This window comes from Alternaria metachromatica, assembly GCF_023757995.1.
Source record: "Alternaria metachromatica strain BMP 0045 chromosome Unknown scaffold_2, whole genome shotgun sequence".
NCBI lineage: Eukaryota > Fungi > Ascomycota > Dothideomycetes > Pleosporales > Pleosporaceae > Alternaria > Alternaria metachromatica.
The window spans coordinates 34,815-52,285 of record NW_026055493.1 but is presented as its reverse complement, the minus strand read 5'-3'; the positions used below and the strand labels follow the sequence as shown (position 1 = coordinate 52,285).

At 53.4% G+C, this 17,471-nt stretch overlaps 7 protein-coding genes across 7 annotated transcripts; 3 read left to right on the top strand and 4 right to left on the bottom strand.

Annotated features, from left to right (window-relative positions):
* Nucleotides 1–23: 23 nt before the first annotated feature.
* On the top strand, nt 24–980 carry J4E83_000839 (uncharacterized protein; the record flags this gene model as incomplete). The annotated part of the gene is made up of 1 exon (XM_049327796.1): nt 24–980. One exon carries the CDS (start codon nt 24–26, stop codon nt 978–980), a length of 957 nt encoding a protein of 318 aa, XP_049192314.1.
* Nucleotides 981–3,288: 2,308 nt separating this feature from the next.
* J4E83_000838 (uncharacterized protein) lies at nt 3,289–5,868 on the bottom strand (the record flags this gene model as incomplete). The annotated part of the gene is made up of 1 exon (XM_049327795.1): nt 3,289–5,868. One exon carries the CDS (start codon nt 5,866–5,868, stop codon nt 3,289–3,291), a length of 2,580 nt encoding a protein of 859 aa, XP_049192313.1.
* Nucleotides 5,869–6,654: 786 nt separating this feature from the next.
* CFD1 (cytosolic Fe-S cluster assembly factor cfd1) lies at nt 6,655–7,626 on the bottom strand (the record flags this gene model as incomplete). The annotated part of the gene is made up of 1 exon (XM_049327794.1): nt 6,655–7,626. One exon carries the CDS (start codon nt 7,624–7,626, stop codon nt 6,655–6,657), a length of 972 nt encoding a protein of 323 aa, XP_049192312.1.
* Nucleotides 7,627–8,379: 753 nt separating this feature from the next.
* Nucleotides 8,380–9,227, bottom strand: J4E83_000836 (uncharacterized protein; the record flags this gene model as incomplete). Its single annotated transcript, XM_049327793.1, has 2 exons — nt 8,380–8,936; nt 9,011–9,227. 2 exons carry the CDS (start codon nt 9,225–9,227, stop codon nt 8,380–8,382), a joined length of 774 nt encoding a protein of 257 aa, XP_049192311.1.
* A 493-nt stretch (nt 9,228–9,720) lies between these two features.
* J4E83_000835 (uncharacterized protein) lies at nt 9,721–14,081 on the bottom strand (the record flags this gene model as incomplete). Its single annotated transcript, XM_049327792.1, has 2 exons — nt 9,721–13,935; nt 13,983–14,081. The coding sequence occupies 2 exons, from the start codon at nt 14,079–14,081 to the stop codon at nt 9,721–9,723; spliced, it is 4,314 nt and encodes a 1,437-aa protein (XP_049192310.1).
* Nucleotides 14,082–14,482: 401 nt separating this feature from the next.
* On the top strand, nt 14,483–16,022 carry HAT2 (Histone acetyltransferase type B subunit 2; the record flags this gene model as incomplete). The annotated part of the gene is made up of 3 exons (XM_049327791.1): nt 14,483–14,501; nt 14,692–15,799; nt 15,848–16,022. 3 exons carry the CDS (start codon nt 14,483–14,485, stop codon nt 16,020–16,022), a joined length of 1,302 nt encoding a protein of 433 aa, XP_049192309.1.
* A 627-nt stretch (nt 16,023–16,649) lies between these two features.
* On the top strand, nt 16,650–17,450 carry J4E83_000833 (uncharacterized protein; the record flags this gene model as incomplete). Its single annotated transcript, XM_049327790.1, has 1 exon — nt 16,650–17,450. One exon carries the CDS (start codon nt 16,650–16,652, stop codon nt 17,448–17,450), a length of 801 nt encoding a protein of 266 aa, XP_049192308.1.
* Nucleotides 17,451–17,471: the final 21 nt, after the last annotated feature.

Genomic DNA, 17,471 nt, shown 5'->3' with positions numbered 1-17,471 from the left:
CTCGAATTCCATCACCCATCACCATGGTCAAATCAGTCTTCGGAGGAGCTGCGCTCTCAGATACTGCGTACTTCAACACGCAAGAAGACCGTGCCAAACTCATCGATGTTCTGCTTGCCAACGGCGTCAAGAACATTGATTCCGCACGTCTCTATGCTGGATCCGAAGTTGCCATCGGCCAGCTCGAGAAGCGCAAGGACTTCATCATCGATACAAAGCTCCCTGGCGGTTTTGGTCCACCCGGTGAACTCAAAAAGGACACTGTGATCAAGTACTGCCAGGAATCTATTGAGCGTGCCAAGATCGACCAGTTCGACATCTTCTATATCCATGCTCCAGACCCAACCGTTCCTTTTGAGGAGACCCTGGAGGGCATTAACGAGGTGTACAAGAAGGGCATCTTCCGCCGCTTTGGCCTCAGCAACTTCTCAGCCGAGCAAGTTCAGCAAGTCTACGACATCGCGAAGGCCAAGGGCTACCCGCTCCCACAGGTCTACCAGGGTAACTACAACCCTGTTGCCCGTCACTTGGAGACTCAGCTCTTTCCCACACTCCGCAAGCTCGGTATGCACTTCTACGCATACTCACCCCTCGCTGGTGGTTTCCTTGTGAAGACGGCGGCAGACCTCGATGCAGGCGCCGGACGCTTCAACGAACAAGCCATGGGCAACATGTACGGAAAGCTGTACGACAACGAGACGATGCGCAAGGCGCTCATCAAGTGGAACGAGATCGCCGAGAAGGAGGGTGTCACCAAGGCGGAACTCGCATACCGCTGGATGGCCTACCACAGCGCGCTTGAAGGAGACGAAGATGGTGTCATCTTCGGTGCTAGCAAGATTGCTCAGGCTGAGCAGACTGCGCAGAGCTTGAAGAAGGGCAAGCTTAGCGATGAGGCGGTCAAGGGCATTGAGCAGATTTGGGAGAGCGTCAAGGAGGTTGCTCCCGTTGATAACTACCACAGTTATGCTAAGAAGTAGTAGATGACGCCATGATATATTAGAAGTTGCCGTAATGTCATAGTGAAGCATCGACATGTTCTACCTTGATCTCATCGTGCTGGCCCGTGACCGTTCACCCACAATACATACGATGCCCTACGCGCACCATCTGATGCCGTGCTCCCGGAGAACCTTTTAACCCGTCTTCCACTTCACGACTTAGTTACTATGAGTGAACACTTGATTGTCCTTCAAATGACGAAATTTTATGCATCTGGAGCCGTTGAGTGTCAAGCAAAGCGTCGGAGCGTCCGCCCTCCTCGTGAAATTCTTCAACTGTGCATAGTATCTCCCGAGGAGATCACTCTTCGTTTTGTCGGTTCTGGCCTGGAGGACGCAGATGTCGACTCGCTTGAAAGGCAGGTCAAGTAACGGAATACCGCGACCATTGAGGGGATGGCCGATGTGCACACGCACCCTATCCCAAGAGCGATCCTTTTTGATGCAAATCCGCTCTCCGTGGCTATCATACCAATTCCTCTCGTAATTACGGTAGAAACCCTCAGCGGCTTTCTCGATCTCTGGAAGTGCTTCCTCACGGATTTGTCGACATGTTTGTATGAGGTCGAGGTGGTGAGCTTTGCCGAAGTGCTCTCGATCGGTCGAGGAGTAGGGCGAAAGATATGCGTATACTAGGAACCGAAGTTCTGCAGGCAGCTGAAGAAAGCGACCGGCCGTTTCAGGTGCGACGGATGGGGCCGGTATCGTGAGATCGTTGGATTGGGATGTCAATGAGATGGCGTCCGGGGCAGCAACTGACACGGCTTGTTCTGTCATGTTGGCGAGTGATATTGGTTTTGAGTAGATGGTTGGGTGATTTGTATGTATTTTATTCTGGCTTTCTATAGAGTTTCGGCCTTTTTATAGTTTAAGGAACGCAAGGAAGAAGGAAGTGCAGGGAGCAAATGCCTAGCAAGCTTTAACGCTCGAGCAACGATAGCGGACTACATTTATTTTGTGACGTCAAACTAATTTTCTTAATACGTCTACCTAGAGATAAGGCTCTGTTATCATATTGTGTACCTTTTACATTGATTCGATGCGTCCTGCACCATTCCGCGCTACCGCCTCGACTCGACTTCTACAACTCGACTACGATCCGCAGACCTGTCCCCAATACTCTATCGAGATGACTTCTACATCTTCCACGGGTCACGATAGTGACGACACAAACTTGCCAGGCAACTACAATGAATCCGCCGCTTCCTGTCCGTCACTTCCCGCCGTGCGCCAAGATGGACGCTCCTTCCTCGGCCTCCCCGCCGAGCTCCGCTGCATAGTCTACACATACTTCTTGCCAGAAGATCAGCTAGCTATTTACCCTAGGCCATCAGTCTACAATGACCTGCTACACATATGCAAGCAGATCCGAGAAGAAGCGCAGAGAGAGATCCAAAAGGCCGCTGACAAGTACTTTCGCGCCCACGACGCCAAATGGCTTCGCAAACCTTGCTTTCGTTTTATAATAAAACCCGTAATCGACCCCACCGAAGTCACCGTCATCATCCCAAAATCCTTCCCCCAAATGCATGTTCTGGATGATTTGTTCCTCAACATTCCGCTACTTCGCCTGCGGCTCCGACAGCTCAACTTCGACATTTCTAAAGCGAAATCAAAAGCCAGCCATTCAAAAAAGGCGGACCTTCTGGAGCTGCTCCATTATTGGATCGAGCTTCACAAGCCCCAGGCGTTCCGGACGACTATTAGTTGGGGGCACTGTCAGTCCTGGGCAACGGCAACGGATATGAATAACTGCTGCAGGAGATTGGAATTGAAAACCCGTCCACGTAGGTACAACGTGCTAGGACGAGTAGAGATGTTGATTCAATGGGATAGCGTCTCAGATTCAGGTAATGAGCACAGCATGTTAGAAGCTGTAGCACTCTCTTTCCAAAGGAAAACTTCGGTCTCGAGAGAGCTAGCTTGAGACGGTGCAAGTGAAGCAAAGTGAGCTGTTGGGCGAGGCGGTGAGAGCAACCGAAGATGGGCAAACAGAGCAGTCACTCTATCTCTCATTCCAAGATATGGGAAAAGGTCATATGTCCTCCTCCAGCTTGACATCACTAAGTAAGACATGGAATACTGGGATGTATATGTTGAAGGAAAGGTCTATGAGAAGCGAGTCACGAAGAAATGAGAAGTCAAACCATGAACGAATGTATCATCTTGCACAGATCGTGAAAGTCCGCAAATAAGACTCCACATCTCCGACCCAATACCGTTTTCTCTTCACCCCAAGCGCTTGCATCATCGATGGTCACTCACACCATCCTCTCAGCCTGGTCGTTCACTTCCTCACAACCGTAAGAGCCGGCTCCGGCCTACTCCTCTTCTTCTTCTTGACCTCGACCGCGGGCGCAGTCTTCACCCTCTTCCTAGGCTGCACCTCGTTCGGCTTGGCCGCCGTACCCCGCTTAGTCCCCTTACCCTTGCCCTTCGTCACAGCTTCAGCTGCCGCAGTCTTCGCTTGAGGACCCCTCTTAGTTCCCTTATCAGCCCTCACCTTCTTGGCCTTAGGTTCTGGCTTCAGCAGTCCATGTTGCTTGATGTAATAGATCACATCAAGTGCCACGTCACCGAACTCCTGTGTACCCCGAATCAGCTGTAGCGGCTTCTTCTTGCTCTCCAAGCCCGCGCGGTATCGGTCAACGACGGCAAAGAAGATCTCGTTGGTATCGGCATTGACAGCATCGCGCATGCGCTCGTAGTCCTCTTCGCCACGGTTGTGATCTTGGTGGAAGTGGCCTCGTCCCATGCCGAACTCGTCGCCGATTTCGAACTGAACGTACGCCTCTATGACCATGAGAGTGATAGTGTGGAAGTTCAGAAGAGCGACGGCGGGCTCTGGGTCTGGTGATGACATGGCTTGCTGACCGGGGATGAAGACATCGATCAGTAGGCGGGCTTCTTCGTCTGCGTGGTCTGGGGAGAGGAGAACTTCTTCGCGGACCATACCAGGGAGTGAGACCTTTGCGCTAGGAATCTCCTCGCCTTTCTCGAGAGGCTGGCGTTGCATTTCATATCGGGGAAGCGTCCAATCAATTTGTTGGATGTCGTCGGAGGAAGGTGGCGCGTTCTCTGTGGGTGTGGGAGAAGGTGAAGCAGGCTGAGGAAGAGGGCGTGGCATGCGCACTACCTTTCGGTCGGCAATAGGTCCACTGCTTTTGGGTTTGGAATTGCTCGCGACGAACTCGACGCTTGAGTCGTCATGCAGGCTAGTGACTGATGGGTGACGCTCCACCCGCGTCCGAAGCGGCTCATCATCATCGGAAGCATTGCCTTCTTCGTCGTCGCAGTCGTGCTCGTTGAATAATTGCTTTCGTGCCTTTTGGGTGACCTGGGCAGTATGACGTTCTGGTGTCCAGTTGTGCGAGCTGTTCTGTCCGTAGTTCATCTGCTGATAGCCGCTCGGTGAGGCTCGTTGATAGCTCATTGGGCCAGTGAGGAACGAAGGTACAGCAGCTGGCTGGCCATGATAACTGGCAGAATCGTAAGATACCTGTCGATTCGATCGCTGACGCTCCGCTTGCTTCTTCTTGACTTGATCCAACTGTCTCTGCTTCTCCTCAACCAAGGCCTGAAGCTCTTGTTGACGATTGAAGGCAGAGTCGATATCGAGTTGGCGGTTTTGGCCAGCGGGCTGTTGCGACCCATGGCGGGGTGAATGTGTTCCGTACAGCGAAAGGCCTTGGAGGATGGCAGCTGGGTTCAGTGCACGTGCGCTTCCAATTGAGGGTGAACTAGACTTGGTGAAACGGACTGGATCCGTAAATACGTGTTGACGTTGACTCCACGGTACCCCAGCTTCAGCTTCGCCACTAAGAAAGGCCATAGATTCTTGATCGATTGGATCTTCTGGCCGCATACCCATCTTTTGATATGTGAAGTTGGACGACATGGCCTGGTGGTCGATCGGTTGGTAATGCTGGCGTTGTCGGGCTCCGCTGGCCGCGTCCGCCTCGGCTTGGTTCGCGGCGTTGGAGGCCCACTCGTCTACATCGAAGGGGTAAGACATGTTGGTGTCGGCGACAAACGACAAGTCGTTATCACGTGCGATCGATAGTCCGTTTGCGCTCTGCTGATAGCCGCCGTTGACGTCATCGACATCTTGCACCTCCACGGCCGCAGTCCCCTTCAAGTTCTCGGGTTCAGACGTAGCAGCCTGGACACCGAGAGCATCCGAGGGCTTGCCAGAAGTGTCATGTTCGACCGAGACCTGTATTGACTCGTCGCCAAGTTGACCATCAATGCTCATAGCATCCCTAATCAGGTCCTGACTTCGATTGTCGACATTTTCATGTGCATCGTGCTCAGGCTCGTCCTTGACCATAATGGACTGACCCGAACTTCCCGTGGGCTCATTCAGGGGCTTCAGGGCTGAGCCTTGCTCACCGCTCTGTTTCTCGATCTTGACTTGTGGCGAGGTCGAGTTTGGGTTTCGAGGTGCAGTAGCTTCATGGTCTTCGACTTCCTGCTTGACGATGGCGGTTTCGATGGATGGCTTAGCTGATCCACCCGGAGTCGCGCGCAACTCCGGAGAAGTAGAAGAGGAATTACTGATGTTTCGGTGACCTTGTGGAGAAGTCACAGGAATCTTGGTACTGTATTTCAGCTTGACCATGAATTGCGGTTTTGCGCTTGGATTCGGCTCTTCTTCAGAAGTCAGAATCTCGTTGCTGTTGATTGTGATAGGAACGGAGTTACCTTTCGGGAGTTGGTCTGCGCCGTTGCCGGGTCCTTGACGCAATTTGGTCTCAGGACTCTTCCTCTGGTCCTGTTCTTGAACTGGTGTCGGAATTGTCCGATGCGGACTGCCCGCGGTAGAATGAGGGTCTGGCGATGTGGTGTCATTGCTCGCAGCGTCCATAGTGTCGGCGATCTTGCAGCCTGCGAGGTCAGTATTGCAGGAGTCTGATTGGCGTCTTGCGCTGGAAGCTATAATTGTCGAGCAATCTCAGGGTCGCGATAGTCACTTACCAGTCGGTTTTCGGTGTTTCTGATATATTAAAAAGTTGGTGGGTGTAGTAGGTAGGACGAAAGACTATGAGTCCTTACTTGTGGGCAGTAGCGGCTTTATATGGAGCCCGCAAAACAGTTGGCAGATAATTAACTACGTTCAACTTTACCTGAAAGCATAATTAAGCGCTCTCTCACCTATAAGCTCGCAGCTGCGCGTTTGCTCTATCGAAACGAGCCCACCGTACCAATGAGGCATGGGGTGTGGAGTACGGGACGGATACTGACGACCGCGACTGGAACCTGGCGAGTCACAAGGGAGGACTGCTGATGTCTATGAGCAATGTTTACCTGTCGGCAAGATACTGCGTTCCTGATTCGCTGTAGCGAGACGTATTCACGGGTATCCGAGCAGGAGTGCTACAGTCACCTGAGCTGAGATGACGAAATAGCAGGGCGTTGTCATGACGACGTGTAGGAATGAAGAGAACCCTATAATGGCGAAGCACGGAAAGTGGATGTTGAGGACTATGCGAAGGTCAGCGTTCCTTGAAATTTCCCCAGGGGAAGCGAAGACTCACCAGCACTGCTAGATCATTGAGATAGGGAGGGGTATCTATTCTTCTCTACATCTTCGATCATGTCTCTTTCTTCACTCCGCTATTCCTTTTATGAACAATCAACCACTTCGATGTGATCATACAATTCTTCCAATATCCCCCTTCAACCTCGTCACAAAGTCGTAGAATAGCGGCGCCAACGAACAGTCCCGGTACTTATCTACAAAAAGACCGCCCTTGTTCTTAAGAGCTGCGACCTCTTCAGTGTCGAGTTCTTTGCCTTGTATGACAGTACCCTTGGGATACACTGGCCTCGTCCCGCTCTCGACCAATTCCACAAAGGCTGGGTCGATGGGTACAGAGCCGAGGAATGGTACTTCGAACTCCGTCGCCATGACCGCTCCGCCGCCCTTGCTGAAGACATTTGTGCATTCCGAACAGTTGGGGCACACGAATCCTGCCATGTTCTCTACCACGCCTAGTACCCTAATTCCAGTCTTCTTGCAGAAATTCAGCTCCTTCTTCACGTCGCTAACACTGATAGCTTGTGGGGTTGTTACCACGACGGCGCCGGCCAAGAACGGGACGTGCGGGTTGAGAGCAGGAGACGGTGTAGTGTTCTTCAGAAGAGTCTCGAGTAGGGAGATGTGTTCGTCGGATGTACCGGGTGGTGTATCGATAAGGAGGTAATCAAGCGGTGGCCAGAGGACGTCAGTCAGGAATTGGCGCACCATGGCGGTCTTCTTTGGGCCTCGCCAGATGACAGCGTCGGAGCGCGAAGCCAGGATGAATCCCAGAGACATGCATGATAACGATCCAATCTTCTGTTCGCCTGCAGCCGCCTCTTCTCCTTCTTTCTGGTGTGCCGCCAACGTCTGCTCGCCGTGCACATCAACCGGTATCCAGCCACCAGGCGCCTGTCTTACTTTCGCATCTTCAATACCGAAGAAGCGCGGTATACTCGGACCCGTCAAATCTATATCCAAGACACCGACCGAATGTCCTTGTAGTGATAGCGTGAGGGCGAGTTGCGTGGTCACGCTCGATTTTCCGACTCCGCCTTTGCCGGAGAGGACGAGGACGATGTTGCGAATATTCTCGAGAGGCATCGCGAACACGGAGGCTCAGACTGGCCTTGGTATGTACGAACGGCGGGGTCGGTGGGGTTTGCGTTGACGGGTGCCGATGGGAAGTAGTTGGTTATACGAGGGTGTATGCGATTTCGAGTCCCACAAACTATCGTATTAATCCGGAGCGTCGTCAGATGAGCGGGAGGAGGGGTGGTGTAGAGGGTGTCGCGGATGGCGCATGGTGTGAGTGATTGAGGGTTGTGGAGCGCGCTTTGAAATCCAACGACCTGAAAGTGGCGGTTTGCGGCGAGATCGGAGGTCCGACCTTGACCCGAGCAGGCCTACCTTACTACCAGCGCATTATCTCCCACGAACTCTGAAGGTTATTATAATATGGTTATCTTGATAAACGGCAAATGGTCAGGCTCACAAACTCGAATTGACTTTAAACTCTTGCATTGAATACATGGCAACACATGGACATATGTGACTGTACCAGAATCAGTATACCTGCCTTAAGCGTCTTTCATGATGACCAAGCCCACGATAACATCTCAGCCATGAGTTCGGGAAATCATGTGCTCGAGGCAGCAGCATATCCGCTTTGAGCACATGATCTACCGAACTCATGGCTGAGATGTTACCGGGAACACAATTCCAAAACCGACCCCATGGAGCAAGTCAAAACTTGGACATTTGATGATCAAGCTGAAAAGGGCATTCCATATCTGGTATCAAATATAACCCCATTTTCCAATCCGGTTCTTCGCAAGTATGTTGACCGCGTTTTCCCTAAACAGCAGCCTTCTTCAGCGGCACCTCCTCACCAACAACCAATCTGTATCCCTCCGCGCCCTTCTCAGTCTCCAAGTCCTTTGGTGTCGCCGCCTTGGCGCCCACCTCAGGGAAGCTGAACGCCTTGCTCCTGCCTCCCTCGAGACCCTTCCAAACACCGACCGTGTTCCAGTTGGTCCATGTCAGCGCGCCAACCCACGGCTGCACATTCCACCCCAGCTCCAGTGTGACATCCGTCCTGTTGCCTAGCTTGCCAGTGATATCGGTAATCTTGTACTTGGGCTTCTGGTTATCGAGGTGGAGTTCACCGACGGGGTAAGGCGACGCGGTCTTTTGCTTGGATGCAGCGCGTTTCTTGGCGGATTGCTTGGGCAGCTTGGACTTGGGGTCGGGGTGGATGAAGTGATTCTGGTTCCAGGGCGCGGACTTGGAGGCGACGATGGCATCCCAGATGATGGCTTCGGACGGGGGTTCGGAGGCGCGGGTGGAGGGGTAGACGGCCTTGAGGTAGACAAAGACTTGCTTCGTGTTCCAGTTGAAGAGGGAGCTGAGATCTGCATAGAGGTGTTAGTCGTGGTGTCTAGGCATTTGGCCGCAGCGTTATTGCGACTTTAGGTGAGAGACGTACCAGCGTCTAGATCGAACTTGACATGCGCATACTCTTCCCGCTTAGGTGAGTAGTAGTGCGGCCGGCCTCTCACTACCTGCACGTTGCGCAGTGATATACTGGTGGTCGGGTTCTGCGGGGAGACGAAGCTGCTCAGCGCGATGATACTCGCGACTGTGAAAGCGACTGTGGTAAAGAAGCCAAAGACATTCTGGAGACGCACAAGCGTCGAATGCATTATGAAATGTGTGGGGTGAGCTCAGAGCCCAGTCTATCAACCTCTGTCGGCCACGAGAGGGAGGGAAGATTGTTGTACGTGGGCGCGGAGATGTAGCCTTCGGTGGTCCTAACACGTATCTGGACTCTTGCGCGGAGGTCGGAGCTCAGCCCTATGAGACCAGGGTTCACCTATTTGACGCACTAGCGTCACCGTCTGAAGTGCTCACCATCTCACGTCAGATTAGCAGATATGGTCACCAAGTACAAATGTTCGAGTGAGCTAAGTTTTATTCATGTTGATACCGACGACTCTATGGGTATCAAGCTACACCACTCCTATCATCCACCGTTATTTTCCCAATCACCTCGAGCTCTTTCCCTGACATGTACGCGCATCGTCTATGCATTTCTCCCAGATGTGTTCGCGCTGAACGCCGCAACGCCACGCTAACTTACTTTCTGGAACGCTCAAACAATACCCAACAGACTTTGAAATGATCGAGAAGAAGACACTACTGTGGAGCAGGTTGCGCGCCGCCCCTTGGGCCTCCACGCCCACGGAATCCGCCACGACCACGGCCTCGTCCTCTACCACCACGTCCGCCATCTAGATTGGCCGGTGGTGGCACGTTCGAGTAGTTCCGCGGCTGAAAGTTCGGGTTGTTAGGAACAACTCCCTCCGCCGGGTCAGTGTTGTCGATGACAGTGAAGCCACCACGGCCCTTGTGGCCTCCTCGTCCACGGGGAACGAAGTCTGCTGAGCCACCTCGGAGGTTGCCGCGAGCGTTGCCGCCGTTTGGAGCTTGGTTCTGATTCTGCGCGGGCTGGCCATTTGCTTGTCCACCACGGGGCGCAAATCCGCCACGGCCACCACGAGGTGGTCCGCCATGGATCGGGAGGGTCTGCTGCTGTCCTTGGGGTTGCTGTGGTCCTGGGCTTTGGCGTGGCGCGAAGCCTCCACCCCGTCCGTTCGCGCCTCCGAATGCTCCTCGGTATGACCCACGAAGAGGTGCTGGCGTACCCGCTGGAACGAGCTGAGGACCCCCAGGAGCACCGAAGCGAGGCATGTTGTACGATGAAGGTACTTGTTGTGGGCGCTTCGCGGCAGCGGCACTGGAATAGTGGACGACCTGCTGATCCGTCATGTTGAGAACTGCAGTTGCTGGAACAGTGGATCCTCTGAATGGCGAACAGCGGTCTCCGAGCGATGTACCGCTCATAAAGGTGGCATCGAACACAACATCCAGCAACAAAACACGTGCGGTGCGGGTCTTGCCAACCACGGTACCTGATGATCCAATTGGTACCCTTCCAGAGTCTTGAACATAGACGATGCGATCGCCAATGCTAAAGTTCTGGTGTCCAAGACGCTGCTCCGCGTCAGACGGCTTCAGCAAGGCAACGCGTGGCACCTTGGCGACGGTCTTGGGCTCCACTTCTTGTGTAAGTGGGAAGTTGGCATCAGCCGCTTGCTCGATGAGCTTGACTGTATCAGAGTCGAGCTGTTCGGCGTCCAAGGGTACTTTCTCAAAGTTCTTGGTCTGGACACTCTTTAACCAGGCTCCAATCTCCTTGACCTTCTGCTTTGCAACCTCGGGAGGATAAAAGTCAGTGTCCTCCCATCCATCACCTGTCGGGTTGTTGATAATGGCGGCAACAAACTCTGGGAACTTGATCATGTACTGCGCCAAAAGGTCCATCGCTTTCTGACTGTACTCCCATCCGTTGGCTGATTTACGAGAATAGCCCAACACCTTGAGCTTCTTCGCCTCAAATTTGAGGTTCAACCCAAGGTTGAGCTTGAGACCACTTGAGTTGACGTTGAAAGAGGACGTGAGCTTGGACAAGGCAAGCGGCGGCATGTTCAGCTGCCTTGCCACAACATAGGACGGGACATAGGGCGTTGACCTTTCAGCCTTACTGACAACCTCGCGACCAAAATGCGGCTCTTGCTTCTTGAGCTTGGCGACCATGATTGTAGCCTTGTTGTCGGCATGGCTGACGACTTGCAGAGGACGGCCATAGGCGTAGTCTCCGAGATAGAATGCGCGTGCTCCTTCGGGGAATTCCTCCTCGATAGGAAGTGCCTCTTTTTCCAGGAAGCGAGGGTCTGCGCTGAAGACGTCGTCTACGACTGTCTGGGTCGCGTACTCCACTTGCAGCCCAGCAACCTCACCGTACTCCTTGATGGTAGCTCCTTCGTCAGTCTTCCTAAGGCCCTTGAGCATTTCTACGTGCACGAGGGACTCAATCTCTCCGACGTTGATACCGAGGCGCTTGCTGTACTGGTTTTCAATGCGGTTGGCTGTCTTCTTCCAATTGGAGATCTCCTGTGGACCATGAGGAATAGCAAGAGGTGCAGGAGATGGGCCATCCTCGGGCAAAACGTAGTCGAATAACTCGTCCGATACTTTGACCACTTTCGCTTCGTGCAAGAAGGGGTAACCAACGTGAACCGCCTTGCCCAGCTTGGCCTGCGCGTGGGAGACAGACTGTCGTGGCTCTGTATCAAGGAGTGTGATAACCATGCTTTCGTTCCGGCTATCTTGCATGAAAACATTGACGCCTGCAAACTCCAGCTTGCCATGGAACGGCAAAGTCTTCAGACTGGGAAAGCCAGCCAATGCCTCTGCTCCCAGCTTGACACCGTCCATGAGGCCGATATAGTATTCCAATCCTTCCATGGTCGGCAGGTCGAAGATGTTCTCGATGCACTTGCAGTGGGGAAGGTCCGGGAAAACGCCTGGCAGAGATGACTGGTACACGAAATCCAGATCTTTGGCGTATGTGAACTTGAGTGAAACACCAAATGAATTACGCATCTTTTCATCTGGCGTCAAGTCATTCTCCTTGGTGGCCATGGCCTTGAGCAGACGGTCCTCTTGAATGAACGGAATCTTGACAACAGCCTCCCAGTCCTGTTTCTTTCCGTTCATATCCAGAGTAAAGTCTCGGGGATAGAAATCGATGATGGGAGAGTCCTCGTTTGTCATGAGAGGATGGTACGCTTTCGGTACGATACTCTTACTGCGGTCGGGCAGTACACCCATCAACTGCTGGAAAGGCTTGAACGGCTGTCCAAGCTTGAAGTTGATGTCCGCTTTCAGACCCCGCTTGACGTCAGAAATCATGGGCGAGTAGTGGTAGCCATAGTACCATGGCCATGACGCTACTCCGCGGTAGTAGTAGAAAAGAACCCATTGCAATCCTTGCACGTAGTTCTCCGTCAGTTTGCGTAGCTCCTTCTCGTTGCTGCGATCCCAATCGAATTTGCTCTTGTAGTAGTCGTTCTTCCAAGCGTCGAACTTCTCGTCGTATTTCTTTTGCATCTCCGTTTGGGCGTCTTCGGGTGAGATGTCGACAACCTTGGCCTGCTCGTACTTCTGTACGACGCGTACAATGGCTTTCGTGGATTCGTCGTCCATCTCGTCCTCGTCGTCCGAATCACCCTCGACCAGCTTAGGTGGAGCTGTAACCTGAATATGGCGATCGCCATCGTCATTTTGTACAGTCTTCCATGGAAGATGTAGTTTTTCGGCAAGTTCCTGGACAAACTTTCGGTCCTCTGCAGGAAGAGATACAGGAAGGTCCAGCGGGGCTGGCTCTTTCTTCTCCAAGTAATCGCCCAGCCAACTCTTTACCTTGGAGAACAGAGCCTGCTGTTGGGTAGTCATAACAATCGTGCCTCGCTTCGCCGTCTTCACCATTACATCTTCCTTTCCAAGTTTCTTACCCTTGAACCAAGCGGCGTCGGAGTTTTCAGATTCGAAATGACGGTATTCGATGTTTGAGAGTTCATCCAACAAGATAGCCAAGCGCTCCATGTTGATGACACCCTCCTCGTTGATGTATCCTTTGCCCTTGGGCAGGACAGTCTTGTAGACGTTGAACATGAGGGCCAAGGCGCCCTCGTTGATATGCAAATGTGGAAGATTGGGAAGGAAATCGTTGCCAACAAAGAAAGCCATAAGAATGAAATCGTCAATAACACGCTCCATGTCGAACGGAAAGCTGAGAGCTCCGGGCTCTTCCAGTTCCTGGAACTCAAGCTCCAGGTATTCTCGCACAATGCTGAGATGCATGAGGTAGAAGTTCTGGTGTTCCAACTCCTTGGACTTGGTTTGGCTTTGGCGACCAAACGTCACCTCCTCACGCAGTAAACTGAAGTGGGGATCGTGGCTGAGCAGACCCAACATGATCAGGTCGGCATCGAGACCGTACAGGCAGTGGCGGCGGTTCGGGTCGTAGCCCGGCTGTGCCTTGGCCTGACGGATGTACTCCATGACCTTGTGCTCTCCCTCTCCGGGGACCTCGTGACCAGACAGTACGACTTCCACGCCCTGCCAATCTATGTCCTCGGAGACCTTCTTGTTGATGAAGTACTTGAGCTGCTGCGTGAGCTTCGCCATGAAGGCAGTGCCTGGCGTAATGCAGTTGCTGTCGAACGCTTCCTCTGTCGGCATCTCTACGCCTTCGCGGATAGCCTTCTCCCGAGCCTTTTCAGTATCGAGAGCGGTTCGGAAACGTCGTGCACGCTGCTGGTTCATCTTGGCGCGCGGGGCGACACCATCGATGGCCATGAAGAAGAGCTGCTTGGGCTTGATCTTGCCAAACAAGTGCTCGATGTAGTTGAAGATGGAGATGAACATCTGATCTTCGGACTTGCGCGCCGTGACGCTGTCGGAATCGTTGTGGGTGCAATTGTGAATAATACCGTTCATGTCAAGCTGTGACTGTTAGCTAGGCGCATCAATTGCGACACACGGGTACCTACGTAGAGACAGTCGAATTCGGGAATGCGGTTTTCGGCAATGAGCTGCGAAATACCGGGATACCTTTCGGACATCCATCGAAAGAATTTGGGGACACCCATGATTGCTACTGTCTAGGAATAGCTGAAGATGGATGGATATGGTGGTGAGGCGGCGATGCACCTTGTGTGTACAAGTGGCGGGGTGAGAGTCGCAAAGAGGGCGACAGGGAGGAAGATGGTAATAGAGAGAAGCGCGCAGAGGCGCTGTGGGCGGGAGGGCGAGAGAGAGTATGGGGTGGTGGTTCTCGACGCTGGGGTCTTCAAAGAGTCGGAGTCTTGCTCATCGACGCAATGGATATGCTGGCGGCGACTGCCAAGCAGGTGGGGCGCTAAGAGATCGACATCGGGGTTGGTCCAAACGCGACTTTTGGGAGCGCGTCGTGCCTCTCCCACGCTTTACACACGCAGCATTCCACACAATACACTTTGTCCTTGACCTTCAGTACGATCGCAAACACATCATGGACGAGACTATGAGCGGTAAGTTCATTTCCTGTTGGAAAGTGTGGTCCGCGACAGCGTCATGCCGACCAACAGCAAGCTTCGCTTTACCATTCGCATCGATACAGTCGGCGCATGGCATCCAAGCTCGCTACCGGATTCCTACAGTCACCCACTTCTCTTGAGTTATTTAAAGTGCCCCAACGCCTGATACTAATTCCACCGACAGACGCTCTCGATTCCCGCGAGATGGACGACCAAGAACAGACCGAGCAGAAGATCATCAACGAGGAGTACAAGATGTGGAAGAAGAACAGTGTCTTCCTCTATGATATGCTGTACGGCCGCGCGCTCGAGTGGCCGACGCTCACAACACAATGGCTGCCGGACAAGAAGCCCGTCGAAGGCACCAACATGAGCCAGCACCGCGTCATCCTCGGCACCCATACGTCAAACCAAGCCCAGAACTACCTCCAGATCGCCCATTGCGAGATACCAGATGCCCGCGTTCCAGACCTTACCGAGCTCAACGAGGAGCGGGGAGAGATTGGCGGCCACGGCAATGCGAAGCGACCCTTTGACTTCAAGATTGTGCAGAAGATCAACCACCCCGGCGAGGTCAACAAGGCCCGCTACCAGCCTCAGAATCCCGATATCATAGCGTCGCTCTGTGTCGATGGCAAGGTGCTTATTTTCGACCGGACCAAGCATCCGTTGCAACCAAAGGATGACACCATTAAGTTCGAGGCGGAGCTTGTGGGTCACAGCAAAGAGGGCTTTGGCTTGAGCTGGAGTCCTTTGAAAGAAGGGCATCTGGTGACTGGTAACGAAGATACTACAGTCAAGACATGGGACATCAAGAGTGGCTTCTCCAAGAACAGCAAGACCATCAGCCCGACGGCAACATACAACATCCACAGCGCAACCGTCAACGATGTCCAATACCACCCAATCCACAACCAGCTCATCGGTACTGCGTCAGACGATCTTACCTGGCAAGTCATCGATACTCGTCAGGAGGCATACAAGAAGGCGCTGTACAGGAAGGAAGCCCACGAAGACGCGGTCAACTGCATCTCGTTCCACCCCGAGTTTGATTCGATGCTTGCGACGGGTTCTGCCGACAAATCGGTGGGAATCTGGGATCTTCGCAACATCGACAAGAAGATACACAGCCTGCAGAGCCATCGCTCAGATGTCATCGGTCTGCAGTGGCACCCGCAAGACGCTGCTATCCTTGCCAGCTCTAGCTACGATCGCCGTGTCCTCCTCTGGGACTTCAGTAAGATAGGCTCTGAACAGACGGAGGATGAGCAAGAAGATGGGCCCCCTGAGCTGTAAGTTGTTCCGAACCTATGTCCGGCTCTTGTACTAACTTTTCACAGGTTGTTCATGCACGGTGGATTCACCAACCGAATCTGCGACTTTGACTGGAACAAGAACGACCCTTGGCTCATGATGGGTGCTGCCGAGGACAACCAGCTGCAGATCTTCCGCCCTGCGCGCAAACTTGTCGAGCCGCTTAACAAGACTGTGAACCATGGAGAGGTCTCAGACTGAGCTCCCTCATCCTCTAGACCTGTTCCTTTCTAGGTGGCTAACCCAAGGGTGTTTGCAGGTTGCGGTAACGACTTCGGTACCCGAGGAGCCTTCTCCGCCCTTTGATTCCCAGGTGATTGAAAGCGCGGGAGGGGCTTCAGAAGAAGAGACTCCTAGACGTTCTGAGAGTTCTGATCTTTCTGATCCTCCTCCATGGAACATACTCGCAGACGAAACAGTTCTTGATTCTCGCCTTCGTAGCGGCCGTGAACGTTGATCATAACGGAGTGGTGGTGGAGCAAAGTGAGAACATGAGATTGGTGTTGGGCGCAACAGCTTAGTGATATCCTTCTGGAATTCTTTTCCGAATACAGTTCCGTAGAAACATGAATCAGAATGCGTCCGTTACAACATACCACTGTCTCATTGCATGAAGCTCTTGAGTAAGCAGTGCTCAATGCGAACCATGGACTGATTATGAGGCCCGTGCTAGCTAACCTCCGAGGTACGAACTATCTGGTCCCCGCAATCGTCATCCCATCTCTCACGCACCCGCCATGTGAAAGCAACATCAACAGCCAAGCCCTTACAACCGGGCTTGCAGTCACAGGCATAAACCCCATTTCGTCAATAGAAGACTAGCCCACGATGCTTCTCCTCGGCCTCACTGGCTCCATCGCGACGGGCAAGTCGACCGTGTCGTCCATCCTCTCCAAGGCGCCCTACTCGCTCCCCATCGTAGATGCCGATCTCATCGCACGACAAGTCGTCGAACCTGGCACCCCGGGCTACAATGCCATCGTCGAACACTTTTTGCCTACTACGCCCGACCTCCTCCTGCCCGATGCGACACCCAAAGGACGCCCGCTGAACCGGCCAGCACTGGGGCGGAGAGTCTTTGGCGGCGGAGAAGAGAAGGAGCGCGACAGGAAGAAGCTGAACAGCATCGTGCACCCTGCCGTGCGCAAGGAGATGTACCGACAGATGGTGTGGGCCTATCTGCGCGGCAACTGGGCAGTCGTGCTAGACGTCCCTCTCCTCTTCGAAAGTGGCTGGGAACGCTACTGCGGTACCATTCTTGTCGTCGGCGTCTCGGACCCTGCGATACAAATAAAGCGCCTGCGAGATCGCGACTCTCATCTTACCGAAGAGGATGCGCGCAACCGCGTCATGAGTCAAGGCGACGTGCGCGAGAAGGCCGAGCGCTGTTTGCGGAGGGGTCCGGGAAATGGCGTCGTAGTCTGGAATGACCACGACAGGAGTTACCTAGAGAAGGAGATACAGAGAGTCATGCAGGACGTCAGGAATAACAGCCCGCAATGGTGGAGTTTCCTCCTCTGGGCCTTCCCGCCGTTTGGAGCCATGGCTGGCGCGTTGAGCTGGTACAGGATGCGCAACGTGCAGCTACAGTGGGAACAGGAGAAAAAGCGGGAGAAGGCGAAGCTGTAGGAAGTGGGTTGATGCGTTGAC